Genomic DNA, 21,475 nt, shown 5'->3' with positions numbered 1-21,475 from the left:
TCTACAGGCGGGAAGAAAGCAGTTTTGAAAGAGACGCAATTGCTCCTGAGCCTCCTGCCAAGAGAGTGTGTACCATTAGCCCTGCTCCCCGGCACAGTCCTGCCCTCACTGTGCCCCTCATGAATCCTGGGGGCCAGTTCCATCCTACTCCTCCGCCTCTTCAGCACTACACCTTAGAAGATATCGCAACTTCCCACCTATATCGTGAGCCCAGCAAGATGATAGAACATCGAGAAGTTCGTGATAGACACCACAATCTTAGTAAGTGGCATAAACAGCACAGTAATGATTTAAATTCAGATTGAGTCCGTGGTTTTCTTTCCTTCTTAGTGATAAAGCAAAATACTATCATCCTTGCTTTTTTCCCACTGATAAAACAATATCATACATGAAAAGAATGTTAGAATTATAGTATTCTCATTTGAAATTGATCTCAATTCATACTTTGTTTCTATTATCATTATAGGGTGGAAGTGGGCTAAACATATTTTAGGAAATATGCAGTGAAAAGCATTTAAAAATAAAGGGGTATTATTTATTCTGATATAGTTCACAAAAGAAATGGGGAATGGCAGAGTGAGATAAAATTACTCACATTTAGGAAATCTGGGTGAAGGGTATATGAGAAGTCTTTATTCTTGCAACATTTCTATAAGTCTGAGTTTATTTCAGAGTGAAATGTTTTAGAAGTTAAGCAACAAAGATGTAAAACGCGGTAAAAGGTGCAGAGACATTTAGGTCAGAGGTGTGGCATACCGGAAATTAAATCTTGATTCTGCATTATAACTAGCTGTGTGATCTGATGCAAGTTGTGTAGGCTTTCTATGCCTCAGCTTACTCATTTCTAAAATGGAGAGAAAACCACCCCCTGTGCTGGGTCTTTGTCATGTGCCAGGAATGCCTGGCATATGCGTCCTCAGCAACCATTAAATTTAAGAAAAAAAACCAAAAAGTCCCCTAGCAAACCTCGCCTGAGATCAGTTTTTTTTTTAATTAATTTTTTTTTCAATTATGAAACTATGATAACATTTATAAGAGACTCAGAAAATGCAGAGTGAGATCAGTTTTGAACAAAGCTCTTTGTCATGTACTCATGTAACTTTACTGCAGAAGGTTCTTTGCAGTTGTTCTGCTGAGGTGTGTCAGAGCAGAGAACCAGAGGGCTACTAGCTTCTAGGACTGCTCATACATTTCCATTTGTGGGTTGCCCTGTGGAGTAAAAAGTTGCAAAACATTTGCCTGTCCCCCTTCTGCCTTAGACTCACTGTCATCTTTCAGAGACTTGAACCACAGTAGGGCTCTGGCTTCATGCAGTGGTAGCTGAATGGTGAGGGCCGTGACAGCAGTGATATTCTCATCCGCCAACATTTACTGAGTCTTAAGTACTTAGATTGTGGTATATGTCGGTTGTCTCATTTAATCCTCACACATGGGGCTCCATGGAGTTTACATCTTTTTATACATGAAAATAGAACTGTGGCCAGAATCACATAGCTAGAAAGTGGCAAAAACAAGATTCTGACCCCGGTTGTTCTGATGCTGAGAGCTTGGCTATATTCCCAGTATGCTATGATGCCTCCCTTAGCAGCTGTTCTGTATGTTTCATTTTATGTTAAAAATGAGACTTCCTATTGATTTCTTCCATATTCATACAAGTTTTTTTGCCAGTTGAATCCGTTAGAGAGAAGAATGCCACAAACTAGCTATAACTGCATTTTGCTCAGGTTTTCCTTGTATTTCTACCAGTTTTAGAAAGAGGTTTTTTTTCATCTTGAAGTCTTCTGCTCGAAAGATCTTTAATCCACTACCTTGATGGTTCTGTTTTACAATCAACCACTTGCCTTCCAATCTGGATATAGATTCTGTAATTTTCTCCAGTCCTCTTTTGAAAGCATATGCCATAATAAAATAGTTCTTACCTAATCATTTCCCACCCTTCATTTTTAAACAAATAAACTGTAACGCTCCCCTAATTTATTCTCCTAAAATAAAATTTATGGATACTGTCCTTTGGTCAGAGGAGCCTAGCCAGGCTGCAGTCCATGGGGTAGCAAGAGTCAGACACAACTGCACCACTACTACTGCATAGCCTGCCTTAGTGCCATAATTTTAGGATCAATATTCTAAAGTAGGATATTAATATATAACAGTGCTTTATAATATGTTAGTGCTCAGGCATGACTACACAAAAAGATATGATGAGGTAAGCAGATGGTTGCACAAATACAGATTCACTATGAGCACAACGCCTGTAAATTCAGACTGATGACAGGTCACAAAGAGTTGGGCACAGCTGAAGTGACTTAGCACGCACACAGTTGTGTTACATTGATGATTCAGATACCAGGAGTAGTGGTGACATATAGGACATGATTTTTCAAAATAATGGATAATTCAGTATACCCTTGATTCACAGTCATTGCATTCTTGCAAAACCATGCAACAAATAATACTTTGGGAATACTGAATTGTTTACAAGTGCTTGTACAGCACCAGCTCTGTTTATAGTGATTAAGTCTCTGTATTGTGCCGCAACCTTGCCAATACTTAGTATGAATGACAATTTAATTTTTTCCAATAGAGATGTCAAATTATCTTCATGAACATTTCATTTATACCATGTGACTACTTATAAGTTTGAATATCTTTTCATATGTTTATAAATCATCTCTGCTTTTTTTTGTCTGGGACGTAACCATTTATTTCTTTCACCTACTTTTCTTTTGGCCTACTTGTCCTTCATAATTGATTTGTAGGAGTTTTTAGTACATTCTGTGTAGTGATTTCTTGTTGGTTTTGTGTCATTTTGTGGTTTTAAGTCATTGTGAATCATTGGCGTTAACAATGTGCTCATAGCTAGTATGAATGAATGTGCATTTACTTGGTAGAATTCTGTTTACTATATTCTTCCCTTTATCTTCTAATTTAATTTCTAATAGGTCTAAATGGAGGCTATCAAGATGAGTTGGTAGACCACCGTTTGACAGAAAGGGAATGGGCTGATGAATGGAAACATCTTGATCATGTAAGAATATTACAGTGTATAATTTTCCTAACTACTTACTACTTTTCATCCTAATATTACTGAGAGTAAGAGTGTGTATGCTTGAAGTGAACTTAACCAGAGCTGCAGTGTCTTTGCAGTGATAGCTGATTTACCTCCTACTCCTCAAGCTAGAGTGTGAAGAATAAGTCCCAAATCTTTGTGGTGGGTTTTCATTTTAGGTCATAACCAAGTGAAACTCTGTAGTATAATGGTTAAAAACATAGGTTTATGAGTTTTAGGTCCCAGCTTTGCCACATCCTACCTTTGCAATTATAGGAAAATAGAAAAATTAAGTCTAAAAATGAGGAGGGAACTTGCCCATTACCATTTTTAGGCTTAATTTTTTGTATATTAAGAGAACTAATGCTATATTTGAATTTACAGGGGAAGTTAGAATGATATACAAGGTGCTTGTCACAGGGCCTGGTATAATAAATGGAGCTTCTCTAAATACAAATGAGAATTAGTACACTGGCACAGAATGTAAAGTTAAGTTCTCTGCCCCACTGGAAAAGAGAGTTTCCCCTCTGACTTAAAAGTGAAGAGAGGATGTAATAGCCCCTTAAAATATACATACAGTAGCTTTTCCTTTCTGAGTGATGTTGTCTCTCAACATAATTTCTCTGATTGCATTCTTACATAAACCTGCTCTGGGCAAAGATTATACTGTGCTTTCACCATACTCTGAAGAATCACATTATGAGACTGGCTGCTTCAACTGTGAAGAATCCAAAAAATACTAGTTTGAAATCTTAAGAAAAAGAAAAGTATGTGTATATATTTAAAGAGAAGCCGGAAGATAGGCTTTCAAATGTAAACTCTGTTGCTAAATCCGTAAGATTCTTAAGCCTTTCCTCTGTGTATTTTGTTTACCTCTCCTCGATGTTCAATGTTGATTGTCTGAATGTCCTTCTTCTGTGGCTCCGCCTGACCTCCTGCCTGGCTCAGGCCCTCAACTGCATTATGGAAATGGTAGAGAAAACAAGGCGCTCCATGGCAGTCCTGCGGCGCTGTCAAGAATCAGACCGTGAAGAACTCAACTACTGGAAAAGACGATTCAATGAAAACACAGAGATGAGGAAAACAGGGAGTGAGTTGGTCTCCAGGCAGCACAGTCCTGGGAGCGCAGATTCTCTCAGCAATGGTAAGGGGAGAGTCTCTTTAGTTGGCTATGGAGGCTTTTTATATATCTTTTGTTCTTGTTATTTTTTATATTTGAGGCTTTTTATATTTTTCTTTGAATGGAAGATGGTACTTGATTGTGGAATTATAAAGACCTTGGGAATTATGAACAGTAAACCACAAAGTATGTCAAGAACTTGGTCGGTATCTGATATGTTCAAGAAATGGTGTCTTCCCCACATAGAATGAGAATGCTTGCCGTTTTGTTCTATTTTCAACTCTCTACTGTATGTAAGTATGGGGTGATGTTCAGAGAGTGTTTGAATGTTAAATTAAGCCTGGCTGAATGTATTTGGGACATCTCATGTATATCACATTCATTCATTTCTTATAGTAGCCCTCAGAATATTCACCTCAGCTTCCCTCTGCTTTTCCCTACTCCCTGTCTAGAAAAATACCATTTATCAACCTCTGCCTGGACAAAAAAACAAGTAGTTTCACTGTACTAAGCTGGGTCGTCCCTTCCTGCCTTTTCCCATCCTGAAGCAGTAGAGATGAAAATTGTTGAGCTCTCAATCCAGGATATATCCAGGATACCACCTGAAACGATTCCTCCAAAAATGTTCCCTTGCATTCACCTAGTGGCTAAAAATGTGCCTTGTCCAAAGGCATGGCTAAATGAGGGACCACCTGTGATCAGACTGTTTCACCTAGAATTCTAACAAGATAGTTGTTAAGATTAATAACCCACAATTTAGGGGGAAAAAAATCACCTCCCGTCTGCCTTCATTGTGGTATCTACCACATTTGGGTAGGATGTGCCCTAACACAGGAAATAAACCATAAAGTGGAAAGACATGGAGGAAGGGAATCCCTGGGATACTTGGGAGGATCCCAAACAACAGTGGGACTTTCCAGGCTGAAATAGTCTGGAAAGTAGCCAGTTCAGACTAGAATAGCCCAGAAGCTGGCAGGAGATTTCTTTAAGAAAAGGGAATTTATAATGTATTGATACCACAGGAATAGAGTTTGAGATTGAATTTGAAATAATTACAACAGATGTAACAGAATTTGAGTATATTTATTTGGGGGAGGGGAAGAAGGAAATTTTTATTATGTCTGTGGGCTGAAAAAAGAATGAAATTCTTTCCCACTGAAAAGCCTAATCAATTAATAATGCCTGCAACTGAAAGATCAAGGTGTTCCAATATTGAAAGAATCAGCTGAAAAGGACTTTACCATTGTTACAGCAGAAAGTATATATATGTGTACATATGTGACCTACAGAGAGATGATGTTCCTAGTGTGGTTTGGGAGACCTTAACTGTGAACAGTGGGTTCTAAGCCAGGCACTTCTCTTTAGTCATTAATTCTGGATGCCCCTCAGAACCCATCTAAGGACCTTTGGAAAACGTGCCATGGCCCCAGCTCCAGAGGTTCTGATTTAATTTATCTGAGATGGGACCTGGTCTCCCACAGTTGAGAACCATTTCTTTTTGTTTGGAGCAGCCTCATGAAGTTGTTTTTTGTTGTTTTTTTGTTTGTTTGTTTGTTTTTTTAACAGTCAAACTGTATGGCTCATTGTAGAAAATACAGAAACATATAAAGAATTTACTAGTTCATCATTCCACACTGAAGAGCTTTGGAATGTATCTGAAAATTCTGTATTACAACTTTCTGTTGATTTCTTTGAAAACATAACTGTGTATTAAACATGTTTCTCATATTGAAGATTTTATAAACAACATTTTAATGACGACTACAGTATTCCACTGTGTAAATATACTATTATTTTTTTAAGCCATTCTTATTGTTGAACTAAAGGTTTTTTGCTTATTTTTTGTTTTATGGTAAGTGATATATAAAATCTTTATAGGTGGGAATTTTTCCTTCAGAATACCCTTAGCTGTAAATTAATTAGTTATGGATACAGGCGTTTTTGTTCACTTGATCTTGTTTTGTTTTAATGGATGAGATAGTTAATATGGGGTCAAATCTAACATTTTATTTGTAGTTTTTCCTTGACCTTGATCCCTTCCCAGGGCACAATAAATTTCATCTATATTCAAGTTTTATGTGTTTGCATATTAGCTATCCAACTTTAAATTCTCCAAATAGTTTAAATTTTCCTACCATCAATTGATACCCATCCTTTACCTGTTAGAATGAAATAACTATCATATGCTAATTTTGTTAATACTTAAATATTATAGTCTTAAGTATTATAGTCCTTCTGACTATATTGGTTATCACTTCTGGTAATAATAGCTGTATGGACTCTTGCTGTGTTCCTGCCAGTGCTAATAAGCCCTTTACATGTGTTTTCAAGCCTGCCTGTGGAGATAATAGGAACTACCATTAGATTCATCTACAGATGGCAAAACTGAGGCTTAAATAAGTTAGAAACTTGGCATAAGTAGTCCTACAGCTTATTAAGTTTATTCCAGAACCAGCATACATGCTTAGCAATTAGGATAGCTTCCCAGTGTAATATTAAAGTTAATTATTATAGCTTCAGAATGTCTTTTAATATCTGGTAATATTAGATCCCCTTCATTTTCTTGGATATTTCATTTCTTCTTCTTTTTTTTTAATGGAATTTAAAAAAATGAACTGCATTGCAAAAATGTCAAGCAGTACAGAAACATATAGATTGTGAAAATCTTCCCTATCCCACTTTTTACCTCTTCCATTCCTGGGCTCACTTATTAGCAAATTAGTGTTCCTAAGAAATGTTGTATGCCTATACTTAAAGATAATTTTTTTTTCTCAGCTTTTTGCTTTGAAGTTTTTTAAACACATAGAAATACTGAAAGAGCGGCAGCACAGGGGCCAGTCATGTGCCCGGCGCCTTAATCCACCGTTGTTTCACGGTTGCCGCATTGGCTTTCTCAGGTGCTTCATTCTGTTTCTCCGACTAGAGCATCCTCTTACAGGACCACAGTTCTTCCTGTCCCCCACTTCTGATCTAAATACTTGCATTCTCTGTCTGACCTTTGATTAATAGCCTCTGAAACTCTAGTTTTCTTAGTAAATGAGCTGAAAATTTTGACTTCTGGAAATACCATGAAGATACCACATCTTTATCCATCCATATGTTGATGGACGCTTAGGTTACTTCCATATCTTGGCTATCGCAAATAATGCTGCTGTGAACGTTGGCGTGCTTGTATCTTTTGAATTACTGAATTCATTTTCTTCAGACATGCGCCCAGGCATGGAGGAGCTGGGTCATATGGTAGTTTTTAGTTTTTTGAGGAACTGCCATACTGTTTCCTGTAACGTCTGTGCCGATTTACATTCCCCCCAGCAGTGTACGGGGGCTCCCTTTTCCCCGCACCTTCGCCAACATTTGTTATTTGTAGTCTTTTTGATGATAGCCATTCTGATAGGTATGAGGTGACATCTCATGGTTTTGATTTGCTTTTCTTCAGTGATTAGCAAGTGAGCATCTAAAAATTAAGTGTACTATTATAATCTGATTTTATTTCTTGTCAGAATATTTTTTCCAGTAAATGAATTTATATGTTTGAATCTTTCTAAGTGGTGAATGAGAGTTTTCCACAAAAGTAAAACATTCCAATTATAGACAGTTCTGCGCTATGCTGTTTCTCTCTCTCTCTGTAGATTCTCAACGGGAATTCAACAGTAGGCCGGGAACAGGATATGTACCTGTGGAGTTTTGGAAAAAGACTGGTATGTCTGTCTGCTTAGGGGTCACATGTACTCACTGATTTGAGTGTAGAGAACATATTTGTGAAAAGATGATTTTCTCATAACCTTCTCTTCAAAAAGCTCTAGGTCCCTGCTTCTCCCCCTTTAGCTGTCCCCACTTCTGGACTGCCTGTTGCGTTCCTTGCTGGTTGAGAATTTGTAGTGACTCTGTGCAGTCCATCCAAGTCCTTTTCACCTGCTTCTTCTGGGAGGCGTTAAGTAACCGACTCTTCCCTATTTATATGCCCTGTTTCTGGAAGTATAGCTTAATTCTTCTCTGCCTGTCCTCATCACTGCATTCTCACACTCCCACATTTGGTTCAGTCTGCTCTTCGTTTCACCTTCACTGTCGCTAGCTTCATCAAGGCTGTTCTTGCTAGGTGTCATTTTCTACAAGAATAGGGGAGGGTAGGAACTGCTTGTTGTGGAAAGACAGGGATTATGCTAACCTCATATTACCTTATCCAAATACTAGTCTTTTTTTCCTTCTTGCCTCCCTTCCTCAGTGGAATTTAATAGTTTTGGGGTTTCTCCTTAAGAAAAAATTTATTTCTACAAAAAGATTAATACCCACTTAATTTCAAGACCATAATATAAACAAATGGACAGACACATCATGTTATGAGAAATACAGATAACCCTATTGCAAAATGTTTGTTTTCACTGACAGTCAGGAAAGTACAAGATAATGCAACCCTGACCAATTAGCCCCCAAGTCTTTAACACCTAATTATTGACAGTATTTTAGAGGACCCTGTTAATTTCACTAAGTAATTATTAATGGGTTAATAAGGGTAAAAGTTAATGAATAATAATTATTAAGTATTAACCACCTGTGAACACATGGGTATTCTGAAATCATTTCTCACTTGGATGCTTTTGAATCTTTCCTTTTAGAAGGGAGTAATCCAGGGACTTCCCTGGTGGTCCAGTGGTTAAGACTCCGAGCTTCCAGTGCAGGGAGAACAGGTTTGATCCCTGGTTGGGGAACTAAGATTGCACAGGCCACATGGCACAGCCAAAAGAATTAAAACAAATTTAAAAATTATGGTAAAAAGTAGACTTTCTTAGTGGTTTAGCGGTTGAGAAGCTGCCTACCAATCCAAGAGACATGGGTTTGATCCTTGGTCTAGGAAGGTTCCACATGTGGTGGGGGCAGCTAAGTCCGCAGATGGCAGTTACTGAGCCCACACACCCCTGAGGCCATGCTCCACAGCAAGAGAAGTCACTGCAGTCAAAAGCCCACCCACCACAACTGGAGAAAGCCCATGCACAGCAGCAAAGACCGAGTGCAACCAGAGATAAATAAATTTTTAAATAACAGTAGTGAAGTAATGCTCAAAATTCTCAAAGCCAAGCTTCAGCAATACGTGAACCATGAACTTCCTGATGGTTTTAGAAAAGGCAGAGGAACCAGAGATCAAATTGCCAACATCCGCTGGATCATGGAAAAAGCAAGAGAGTTCCAGAAAAACATCTATTTCTGCTTTATTGACTATGCCAAAGCCTTTGACTGTGTGGATCACAATAAACTGTGGAAAATTCTTCAAGAGGTGGGAATACCAGACCACCTGACCTGCCTCTTGAGAAATCTGTACGCAGGCCAGGAAGCAAGAGTTAGAACTGGACATGGAACAACAGACAGGTTCCAAATAGGAAAAGGAGTACGTCAAGGCTGTATATTGTCACCCTGCTTATTTAATTTATATGCAGAGTACATCATGAGAAATGCTGGACTGGAAGAAACACAAGCTGGAATTAAGATTGCCGGGAGAAATATCAATAACCTCAGATATGCAGATGACACCACCCTTATGGCAGAAAGTGAAGAGGAACTAAAAAGCCTCTTGGTGAAAGAGGAGAGTGAAAAAGTTGGCTGAAAGCTCAACATTCAGAAAACGAAGATCATGGCATCCGGTCCCATCACTTCATGGGAAATAGATGGGGAAACAGTGGAAACAGTGTCAGACTTTATTTTGGGGGGCTCCAAAATCACAGCAGATGGTGACAGCAGCCATGAAATTAAAAGACGCTTACTCCTTGGAAGAAAAGTTATGACCAACCTAGATAGCATATTGAAAAGCAGAGATATTACTTTGCTGACTAAGGTCCGTCTAGTCAAGGCTATGGTTTTTCCAGTAGTCATGTATGGATGTGAGGGTTGGACTGTGAAGAAGGCTGAATGCCAAAGAATTGATGCTTTTGAACTGTGGTGTTGGAGAAGACTCTTGAGAGTCCCTTGGACTGCAAGGAGATCCAACCAGTCTATTCTGAAGGAGATCAACCCTGGGATTTCTTTGGAGGGAATGATGCTAAAGCTGAAGCTCCAGTACTTTGGCTCCCTCATGTGAAGCGTTCACTCATTGGAAAAGACTCTGATGCTGGGAGGGATTGGGGGCAGGAGGAGAAGGGGACAACAGAGGATGAGATGGCTGGATGGCATCACTGACTCGATGGACGTGAGTCTGGGTGAACTCCGGGAGTTGGTGATGGACAGGGAGGCCTGGCGTGCTGTGATTCATGGGGTTGCAAAGAGTCGGACGCGACTGAACTGAACTGAACTGAACGATTTGGAATGACTCCCTACAATCCATGATTGTAAGGAATGATCCAGATTTAGACACAGATTGTTAAAGAAGCAGTGATATAAAAAAAGGACGACACCAAAGCCTTTGACTGTGTGGATCACAACAAACTGTGGAAAATTCTTAAAGAGATGGGAATACCAGACCACCTGACCTGCCTCCTGTGAAATCTGTATGCAGGTCAAGAAGCAATAGTTAGAACTGGATATGGAACAACAGACTGGCTCCAAATAGGAAAAGGAGTATGTAAAGGCTGTATATGGTCACCCTGCTTATTTAACTTATATGCAGAGTACATCATGAGAAATGCTGGGCTGAATGAAGCACAAGCTGGAATCAAGATTGCTGGGAGAAATATCAATAATCTCGGATATGCAGATGACACCACCCTTATGGCAGAAAACAAAGGAGAAGTTGATGAAAGTGAAGGAGAACTTGATGAAAGTGAAAGAGGAGAGTGAAAAAGTTGGCTTAAAACTCAACATTCAGAAAACGAATTTCAGGGCATCCGATAACAGGGCATCTGATCCCATCACTTCATTGCAAATAGATGGGGAAACAACGGAAACAGTGAGAGACTTTTTTGGCCTCCAAAATCACTGCCATGAAATTAAAAAACGCTTGCTCCTTGGAAGAAAAGCTGTGACCAACCTAGACAGCATATTAAAAAGCAGAGACATTACTTTGCCAACAAAGGTCCAAATAGTCGAAGCTATGGTTTTTCCAGTAGTCACATATGCATATGAGAGTTGGACTATAAAGAAAGCTGAGCACCGAAGAATTGATGCTTTTGAACTGTGGTGTTGGAGAAGATTCTTAAGAGTCCCTTGGACTGCAAGGAGATCCAACCAGTCTATCCTAAAGGAAATCAGTCCTGAATATTCATTGAAAGGACTAATGCTAAAGCTGAAACTCCAATACTTTGGTCACCTGATGCAAAAAACTGACTCATTGAAAAAGACCCTGATGTTGGGAAAGATTGAAGGCAAGAGGAGAAGGGGACCGCAGAGGATAAGATGGTTGGATGGTATCCCTGATGCGATGGACATGAGTTTGAGTAGGCTGGAGGAGTTGGTGATGGACAGGGAAGCCTGGCATGCTGTAGTCCATGGGGTCACTGAGTCGGACACAGCTGAGCAACTGAACTGAACTGGAGCAAGGGAAAGGCAACCTAGGAAATGCCTACCTGTCAGTGAATGATTATGTGAATTTATAGTGTGGCACCACAGAATATTATCTTACCGTTAAAACTAATTTGGAAAATTACGTAGCACTTCAGAAAAATCTTTGCAGTTGGCAGTGGGGAGGTGTGTGTTATATTACCAAGACATAAAGTAGAATTACGGGAAATGAAATAGTTATCAGCATCACCCTTGACATTTGGGGTGAAAACTTTTCTTGGCTGGAGCAATATGATGGAAGGTTCTAGGTTGGCAGCCTAGAACACTGTGTGTGAACCCCCTTTGAACCTTGGCCATGTGCAAGATCCAGGCAGTAAGGGAGTTTCCTTAGGCTTCACGGCTGTCCAGTCTTGTGGACTCAGAAGGAACGTCATTCACACTGGGACCTAGGACTGAGGCTTAGGTGTATACCATTTGTCACCTGGAGTATACATCCTGCGGAAACTAAGCAGGGTTTGATGGGAAGAACTGATTAAGATCCAAGTTGGGTAATGGCAGCTGGGGTTTTTGTAGGCCAGAGCACCTAGCAACCTTCCCAGAACTATATCTTCAGGCAGCATTTCTCCACTGAGTTCAGTCTTCTGTACCTAACTGCCTCCTGGTGATTTGTACCTGGATGCACCTCAGCCTTCTTGCTTACCTCCACACCAGCATTTTGCTCATTATCTGTTTCAATGCACAGCACTTCCTTTCTTCGCCTTTACCTCCACCTCCAGACCCTTAGGTGCACCAGCCTCATTCTATCTCACTCCCTCCTCTGTGTTACTTGCTCCTACCTACATTCAGAATCTCTATTTATCAGCCGGATTATTGACCAGCCTCTCAGTTGGTGTCTCTGCCCTCACTCTTTTCATTGTGCGTAGACCCCTTTAGGGTTTCACATTTTCTTTAGAAGGGCCAAATTCCTTAGCGTGAAATACAAGACTAGAAGATTCCTTTCCACCAACCATCTCAACCAAGAAACATTTTCCTGATCCTCCTCTGCCACTTACAGACCTAATCACCTTTCCCCTTGGAATTCTTTTCCCTGATAATGACAAGTATCATGTCCCCTCAGCCACACTTATACTTGATCACAGTTGTGAAAATATGTTACATCTTAGTCACCGAGGTCGCCTCAGCACCTTGCATAGTGCCGAGAAGTGATTGAGTCTGCAGACCCAACAAATGATCGCATGCATAGACAAGTGAAGATAAGAATAAAAGTTAATGCCATTGTCATAAGTATTTTTAGAAGAAAAATCATGTTTCACCTCTGTCCCTTCTTTGAAATAATGTGGAGTAGGAGGGGAGAGATTTCTCGGCCAGTTGATTTTACTGTCACTTTCTTCCAGAAGAAGCTGTGAATAAGGTGAAAATTCAGGCCATGTCAGAAGTACAGAAAGCTGTTGCTGAGGCAGAGCAAAAAGCCTTTGAAGTGATTGCAACCGAGAGAGCTCGAATGGAGCAGACAATAGCAGATGTCAAACGGCAGGCTGCAGAGGACGCCTTTCTCGTCATAAACGAGCAGGAAGAGTCAACGGAGGTCAGAGCACTGGGGGCTGGGGCTGGGGGGACCAAGCTCACTGCTTTCCTCAGGTGCGGGGCAGTAAGAGCCAACAGTCCTCTCTTAAACTAGATAATTATAATTTTTCTTCAGTTCCCAAGAGGTTTGTTTCTCGATTATTTATTCTTACATATTGGCTCATTATATTGGTTTAAGTTATGAGAAGTCTCCCTGAAGCTTGTGGAACTGCATGGCAACAGTGACCACCCCTGCCTGAGTGGGCTTCCTGGGTGCCATGTACAGAGCTCGGTGTGTTTGAAGTCTTTGTGATCCTCACAAGGGGATGTGGGTGTTGTTGGAATCCAGCTTTACCAATGAGGAAACTGTGATTTCGGGACTTTAACTGACCTAATCCCACATCACTGAAGCCAGAGAAAGGCAGTGCAGGGTCCTGCAGTATCCAGTCTGTTTACAAAGAGGCTAGTTATTTCATGGATTGAGGGGATAGATCCTGGGACATGGTGGTGCTTTGTACCACTCTGAGGAAAAAAATAATTAAAAGGCACATGACAGAAACATCCTAACAGCCCTTTCAAATGTAATGAAATTTTTCTGTAACTTTGATTTCAGTTACTTTTCAGGTTTAAGACGAACTTTTAAGTCCTGAAACAAGTCTGTTTCTATAAGTAGGTAAATCCCATGTACTCTCTGGGATATTCCTAAGGTTATAAAGAACTGAGCTTTTTTGTTGCTGGTGGTTTTTTAAACGACAGAAATTTTATTTTCTCATCCTCCTTAAATCTTTCTCAAAGATCGGTGTTAAGCATGACAATGTGAAGATGAACACGCCTAACTATCGTGTAGCCATTGAGAAAGGATGTGGGCAAGTCCTGCTGTAGCTTTTCCAGCTGACTTGGAAGAAAATAGTTCCTCTGACTCTCCCCTTTTCCTTCTCCTCTCCTGTTTGTTTTTGTTGTGTATTGGATTCATTACAGCCACCCATATCAATATCTATATTCAAGGCACAAAGTGACTTGCAGGTGAGGCACACACTGGTACCCATCCCTGCAAACTTTCCTTCCAAAACAAGGCAGGGTAGCAGGGCATATGCTCTGAGTGAGTTTGTGTTGGACCAAGAGAGCTGGTTTCCTCCAGTTCACTCAGAAAGCTCTGCTTGATATTTAGCGGTACTCCTGGAGTTTTTCGTCCATCCCGTGAGAGGTAGTTCGGTCGAGCAGGAGGAGCCCGGGAGCCCTGAGCGCTCGTCCCAGTTCCCCTCACACTGGGAGCATCCCCTTCAGGACTCGGCTCCTTCTCTGTACAGTGGCTGAGGAGCAGCCCCTGTCCTGCTGGTCTCATACTTTTTAAGGAAGATACAATTAGATCCCAGCTGTGGAAGTGCTTTTAAACTGCAGTGCGCTGTTCGGACAGAAAGGATTTTGGCAGCTCCCACTCTTGCAGAGCAGCCGCCTCCTCCGAGGCCAGACCCAAGCATCTCCCTTGGAATGACGTCTCAGGTAGAGATACCCTTCTGTCCCCCGCCTAGATTTCCTGGCAAACATGATGGGCTAGCAGTTGAGTATAAGATAGGAATCATTTCTCCTTTGAGCCGGGTTTGAAATGAGGTCAGGAAACTTTGGGCCTTGGGTCATTCTGATACAGGTGTTCCCCAGGCCACACCTGGAGTAGTAACTGACATAAACTGATGGCCCCTTCTTGTCAAAGGATATTCTGGAATACCTTCCCTGGCCAGTAACTCAGAAGATTTATAACCCTCCCCCATAAATTACAAGGTCTGTTTGGCCATGTGCTTTGCTCCATCTTTTAGGAATGCTGATTTGAAGGGTGATGACCACAGTAAACCTTTCATCATGTTTCTTGGCAAAGCCTTTTGGTAATGTCAGGACAAAGCCACAGAGACAGAGAATGCAAATTGTCCTTTCCACCCTAGCTTCTCAATGGTGGTCAAGGTGAAAGCACCATTGATTTAATCCTCTGGCCCAGTTTGAGATGTTCTTGCAGACTTGGACAGAGGAAGTAAAGGCCTATGTTTCCACAGCAGCTCCATGAAACACATTCCCCACAAGCAATACTGTTTAACCAAAGCATTGTCTGGAGTCAACCTATCAGAGTTTGAAATTTTCTGGAATACAGCTTGCTTGAGGATCTGTGAAGATCCTAAGAATGACTTCTGTCCCTGATTTTGGTTCTCCAGTGTTGGTGTTAGCAAGGTTGGGAAAATCCCTGGAGTGTATTTCCTGAGAAGCCTCTAGTGTTGGAAGGGATCTTCAGTCCTTTCTGTTGCTCTTTGAAACTAAGTGTGTCCCTTGAGAATAGTCGAGACAGGCGGCCCAGGTTCCAGGTTTTGCATAGCCACGTGATTGTTTTATAAGCTCAGACAAGTCCTGCCTACTGGCCCTCAGTGTTCCATCTAGCTGTACAGTGCAGGAGGTGGGGGACCTCAAGGTCCTTTTTTGCTCTTATCAGTCGTTTGTTGTTGTTGTTTATTAGTTGCTTTTACACTTGAGGAAGAGACAGCATCTTTCTTCCTTGATCATCAGGCCAGGCCTCATAATTGGCTTCTGCCATTCTGCAGAGCCTGCAGGGGAGGGCGCAGCTGGCTGATCAAATCCATATGTGGGTTGTGGAGACCTTAGGTGTAAAACACTTGTGTGTCAGGGAGGAGAGTACCAAGGGGCAGGTGTGGGAACAAAAAATAGGAAGAAAACTCCCTGACATAGACCTTGGGGCCTTAGGTTCTGAGGTATTGCAGGGGCTCTTGTAAACAGACTGGAAGTAGTCCCGTGATCCCCAGCCCACCTCTGACGGGATGTATCACTGAACGGAGAATGGGCACAGAGCGAGTAGCACAGCTTCCCACACTCATGGCCACCCAGCCTAGTACCCTCGCAGGTGACTTTTATTTTAAAGATTTCAGGTGTTGTCAGTGAACACAGTCAAGATCATTTCTGCATTGCAAAGGGTAGGGAAGAAAACTGTCTGAGCACGTTTGTGGTCTTGGAATAGATAGCTATGATGTGGGAGCCTGGTTTGGTTTGGTTTGGTCACTGAGGATTAAAAAATGAGTTAAAACGAGGAGTTGTTGCCTTCAGCAGGACTTGCTCCTGCCCTACAGTGATGTGTGCACGTCTTCACATTCCCTCGTGTCGCTGTCCCCGAAGCCCAGGGTGGGTAGTTTTCCTGAAACACAGAAGTAAACAGAAAGCAGCAGCAGGGCAGGCAGTACAGGCACACATACGTGCAGCTCCAGAGCCCACACGGCCCCGCCGCCTCTTCTGCAGAGGAGCTGGCACGTAATGGCAAGTGTGCCCCCCAGGATCCCAGCAGCTGACCGATGCCTGTGTCTTGCAGAACTGCTGGAACTGTGGCCGCAAAGCCAGTGAAACCTGCAGTGGCTGCAACATCGCACGATACTGCGGCTCTTTCTGCCAGCATAAGGATTGGGAGCGGCATCACCGCCTCTGTGGCCAGAACCTGCACGGCCAGAGTCCCCACAGCCAGAGCCGGCCCCTGCTTCCTGGAGGGAGGGGCTCCTCAGCCCGGTCCGCCGACTGCAGCGTCCCCAGTCCAGCCCTGGACAAGACCTCCGCAACCACCTCACGCTCCTCCACACCGGCCTCTGTGACAGCCATTGACACCAACGGACTCTGAGCCCCAGACTCACTTCCCCCGGCAACCTCACCGCACGACAGAATTCCACACGGAAGGCTGGCATTGTGAAGCAGTGCCAGTCGCTGTTGGGTCATCATCCAGAAGAGAAGTGGAGGCAGGAAGACTTCAAGCCCCAGCCTGTCCACACACCTGTCCATTTCCCACCTGTGTGCGCATGGCCACTGGCTGGAGTTGCCTCCTCCATAGCTTCCAAGCTTGTTCTCCCAGCTAAAGCTGGCATGGCCAGCCACTTTTCCATGTAGACCACCAGCTCCTCCCTGCCTGGTGAGAGAGCCGACTGTCAGGTGTGCCCAGTCAGGCCGGAGGCAGCTCGCGCCTTCACCGTCTCCTGCTGCAACGTCCTCCCGCAACAGAGGCCTGGAGACTGGTAGCAAGCCGGGAAAGAGGGCGCTCTCTCACCAGGAGGGGCTCCTCTGCCCCTGAACAGTTCCCTGAGCCCATTTCCACCCTCAGCCGGTGCCACTGATTAGTCCCTGGGGACTTGGGCAGGCAGAAAGCAGCACTCAGGACACCCTCATCGGCCCTGCCATTCAGATGTAAGATTTTCAGAAACCATAGGAAGCAGTCACCATTTCAGTAAAAGCACCCATAATAAAAAATAAAACTTCCACCAAGCATCACAGATCATGTTGGACAAGATTTTCCAGCCTGGCTGGGTATTTTAGTTTGGGACCCATTTTTTTTCTCTCTCTCTTTTTTGATTTTGCTTATGCAGAAAATAGTTTTCAGCGCATGGATTGGTCTGAGGGAGAATGAGACTCAATTGTGGATTGTCTGTTCTCTCTGAGCATGTTGGCCAAACTAGTGTCATCACGTTACCGAATGGATCATCTGTTGGAGATGCAGAAACTTTTGTCACCACTTGGCTCTTTGCACAGTCGTCTTGTTCTGTGTCCTTTTATCTCAGACCGTGTGTGTCCAGATCACTGGGTGGATCTTCTTCCCATGGTCTCTGTTTGGCGCCTCTGAAGCCATAGTTGACCCATAGGATGTGATGTGGTGTGGCTGTGACTTGCCTCACCTGTCAAGGCCTGGTCACTGCTGAGCAACCCTTTTGGACCCGAAAGAATTCTTCAGACTTTGTCACTATATGTCCTATATCAGTTTATTATTGGGCATACAATCCTGTTTCCCTTCTCTAATTTTGTTGATACCTACCCTCTTTGAGCTAAGAAAAGTTCCCTGAAATGTGACAACCATTTGTGAGAGCCTGACCAATTTTTCTTCCTGTCTTCAGGGAGTTTTTCCAGCTGCTTACCTGATTCTCCAAACATGACATCACCTATACTCCCTTTAGAATGTTAGGAATTGCCACACACGTTCTTCCTTGCCATTCAAGTTTTGTTGGGAGCCCAAGGACCCTGGCCCTCCCCTTCTCCAACTCGAAGCCTCTAGCACCCTCTTGCACCAAGGAATGAGTTGGTTGGCCCTGCTTCTGCCGACCCTTGAAAGCCCAGCTTTAGACGGCCATTTTCTGCACATTGACCAGAGTGAGTTGACAGCTCCCAGTAAGGTATCAGCATAGGTAGCGTTATCCTTACGTGTAGGTATATCTTGCTTTAAAAACTAAGTCTCAGGACCTCCCTAATGGTCCAGTGGCTCTGTTTCTGTGCATCCAATGCAGAGAGCCAGGGTTCTATCTTTGGTCAGGGAACTAGATTCCACAAGCTACAACTAAGACCTGGAGCAACGGTAAGTCCTTAATTTACCTTACTCAAGGATTTTCTGTCTTAAACTCAGTATGAGGCACCATTAAAATACCCAGAGTTCTGCTGTGTAAAGTAAGGTATACCCAGAGAAAGAATAACAGAATGGTTGCTTTATTGTTTAGCTTTCCTTTAGTTGCAGCAGTTGAGGTATCCTGCTTAACAGAGATGAAACCAGAACCCCAGACAGGAGTTGCCTGCATTTCCCTGAGAAGAGATGTCCCTTGAGAGGCGGTCACTGAGCCTATAAATCTGGTGGCAGCAAGAGGGTCTCTCATGGTGTCCACTGGGTCTGACCTCAGCTCCCTTTTTCATCGGCAAGTTGGATGAACACCTAGGTGTGTCCCGTAAGTCTTCAGTGGCCGAGCCAGGGTAGCTCAGGTTTTCTCGGGTTGGAATAAAGAGCCAAAGCCAACCGAATACTGTTCGTGAGACTCGATGTCAGTCTCTACAGCTAAGGTTTAGGTTTGGTGTGCAGGTAAGTCCTAGTTGACTTTTGTGGACTGTGGATCCAATGACAGCTTAGTTTTCAGAATTTCTGTAATGCTGTTCTAAACTGCTTTGCTCACATGCCACCGAGAGTCCAAGCTAAAGATTTCAGCAGTGTTCCACACTGCAATTCAGATCTCAGGCCTGATGCTGTATTCATTTTGGTCAGTTTCACATGTCAGTTGCTAGGGCATCTGTCCAGAAGTTCCTATTTATATGTAAAGAATCCCTTTCTCCAGCTCCCTCTCTTCTGGAAGCCTCAGCTCTCTGGTTGGAGTTGGGAGGAGAAGGGACAGTCTTGGAATGGGGTGAGGGGGCTGGAGGGGCAGGGCTGAGCCCAGGTCCCCCACTTGGTCTCCCGTGTCTGCTAACCACATTGATGGTGCAGATTCAGGCTCCCCCTTTCACCTAGTTAGATTTAAAGCAGCTTAATGTAATCAGACTGCTTAGAGGACCCACCTCTACAGTGTAAGGGGACAAAGAAAAGACATGGTGGTGGTACTGAGGTGTTGTCAGCACTCCTGGGCTCTCCAGTGTTATCCTAGGGATCAAAAGCAAGTGCAACAAGCAGTGGCACATCACTCCTCTGCCCAGTGAGGGATGGTTGCAGGAGCCAGAGGAGACCGGAAGTAGCCAGCATGGGAGCTGTTTTAAACATTCTGAGGGAAGCTTTAGGGCCGGATCCTCAGAGCCTCAATCATCCTCTGTGGCCCCACTGCCTGCTCCACCCAGTGGTGAAAACAGACTCAGGTTCGTTCCACCTGCTCAGAAATGAGCAGCCCTCCTCCTGAGTGTGAGAGCTTCACCTGGGGGCGTCCTTGCAGCTCTCAGGATGGGTCTCAGTCATGCCACCCTGAGGTCACAAGAGCAGATGCACCTTCTCTTGGACAGTGCTGAGTCCTGTGTGTGTCTCAGTGGATTTTAGTCTGGAAACGAGAGCCGTCACTCTGGCAAAGGTCCATGCCTGGCACTGGCTGCTGCAGGCCCTCTGCCGTGTAGATGACTTTTGCACATCTGGGCCAGTGGCTCCACGTGGAGCTCCTCACTTCTTGGTGTCAACGTGAGCATCTTCAGCTTCTAGACAAAAAATCTCCACTCCACTTTGTACAGCCTTGTCCCAGAGTCAGATGGAGCCCCAGTGCTGTCACCTGCTTGCAAAGGGCAGACCTTGTGGGCCGTTCCAGAAGAGATCTCAGCAAGTGGGCTTGAAGTTTCAACAACACAATTAAAATTGTGTGGTCATGAGTTCTTCAGGATGAAAGCATGAATAATGACCACATGGCTCTTTGTCCTGGAAACTGTAGATGAGATTATGGATTGAGTAAATCATTTAGAACTCATCTTTGAGGCTTTCTTCAGAACTGGTTTCCAGGCTCCCGGGGACAATAGACCAAGCCAGCTTTCTTAGATTTTTTTTTTTTTTTTCCTTAAGCAATTTACAGAGAACTGGGTGGTAGCAGTAAGAAAAACCAAATGTAAGAAAAACCAGAGAGAAATGGACTGTTCCAGCATGGGCTAACCAGCCAGCTGTTGGGACTCTGTCCTGCGGTGGGGGTGGGGTACTGGGCAAGCTGTTGAATAGGGCCCTTTCCAACTGAGTGTCTGTAGTTCTCGTTAAACCAAAATGTTGACTACCTGCCTCTTTGCCCACGTGCATTGACATGCTCAATTCCAAAGATGATGGTGCAGGCAACCTTTTCCATCATGAGCCAGGAGAAGGTTGAGGCCTGAGGGCGGCCTTTGCCTCCCCCCTTTGCCTCCATAGCCCCAGAGATGGCGCTTCCCCTGCTACCCCATCTGGTCAGACCCACAACTGCCCAGTGTACACTCATTGATGCTTATACCAAATAGGGCATGTGCGGCTGGCAGCTGGCAGGGACAGCCCCGGGCCTGCGTTGGAGTTGGCAGAGAGAAGCGGCAATAAGCATTAGGCGGATGGCTGAAAGTGCTGTTTGGCTCAGAGGCCTTCAGTCCACTTTCACAGCTTTCCAAGTTCCTGATGAGGCTACAAAAGCTCCATCCACAGAGAAAGCCAATAATGTAAATAAATCGAAAACTGAGCTTCCAAGCGTGGTTTTTTTAAGGGGGATGATGAATGTGAAGCCACCCACAGGATGCGGTAGAGTTGACTTTTTTTCTGTGCTTTGTCATTTTACTCTGATAGGAACTTTTGTTACTTAACTCTGTGCATAACTTATTTAATGTACTGTATAAATGAACCAAAACTGTTAAATATGTATTTAGTTTGTTCTACTTCAAGTAGTCAATAAAAAGGCTATATTCCTTTTCTGACTCAAGCTGGAATGAGACTAGGAGGGAAGGTGGTGTGTAGACTTGTGTAAGGCATCCTGCCGGCAGGCTTCTACGTTGCCTCTGCCTTGTTCCTTGATCTGCTAGGAGGTGGTTCCGGCTGCTGGTACTCTGGGAAGCAAGTGCCAACAACAGCCTACAGA

General features: G+C 43.4%; 1 protein-coding gene and 1 pseudogene across 2 annotated transcripts in view; both read left to right on the top strand.

Moving 5' to 3' along the window:
• The window catches only part of CBFA2T2 (CBFA2/RUNX1 partner transcriptional co-repressor 2), a 137,186-nt gene extending 115,872 nt beyond the window's left edge, over positions 1-21,314 (top strand). Inside the window, exons 6-11 of one of the 2 annotated variants that reach the window (XM_040247523.1) lie at positions 8-261; positions 2,940-3,025; positions 3,995-4,190; positions 7,796-7,864; positions 12,986-13,173; positions 16,507-21,314. In XM_040247523.1, coding sequence (XP_040103457.1) covers positions 8-261; positions 2,940-3,025; positions 3,995-4,190; positions 7,796-7,864; positions 12,986-13,173; positions 16,507-16,806 — 1,093 coding nt within the window. In that variant the 3' untranslated portion in view covers positions 16,807-21,314. Of the gene's footprint in view, positions 1-7; positions 262-2,939; positions 3,026-3,994; positions 4,191-7,795; positions 7,865-12,982; positions 13,174-16,506 lie in introns of both variants that reach the window. The other variant, XM_040247522.1, reaches the window with a different exon arrangement.
• LOC120869445 overlaps positions 21,137-21,475 on the top strand; it is an 8,445-nt pseudogene continuing 8,106 nt past the window's right edge.

Source organism: Oryx dammah, unplaced genomic scaffold (assembly GCF_014754425.2).
Source record: "Oryx dammah isolate SB20612 unplaced genomic scaffold, SCBI_Odam_1.1 HiC_scaffold_10, whole genome shotgun sequence".
NCBI classification, from domain to species: Eukaryota; Metazoa; Chordata; class Mammalia; order Artiodactyla; family Bovidae; genus Oryx; species Oryx dammah.
The sequence above is the reverse complement of the archived record's forward strand: the minus strand, read 5'-3'. Positions and strand labels throughout refer to the sequence as shown.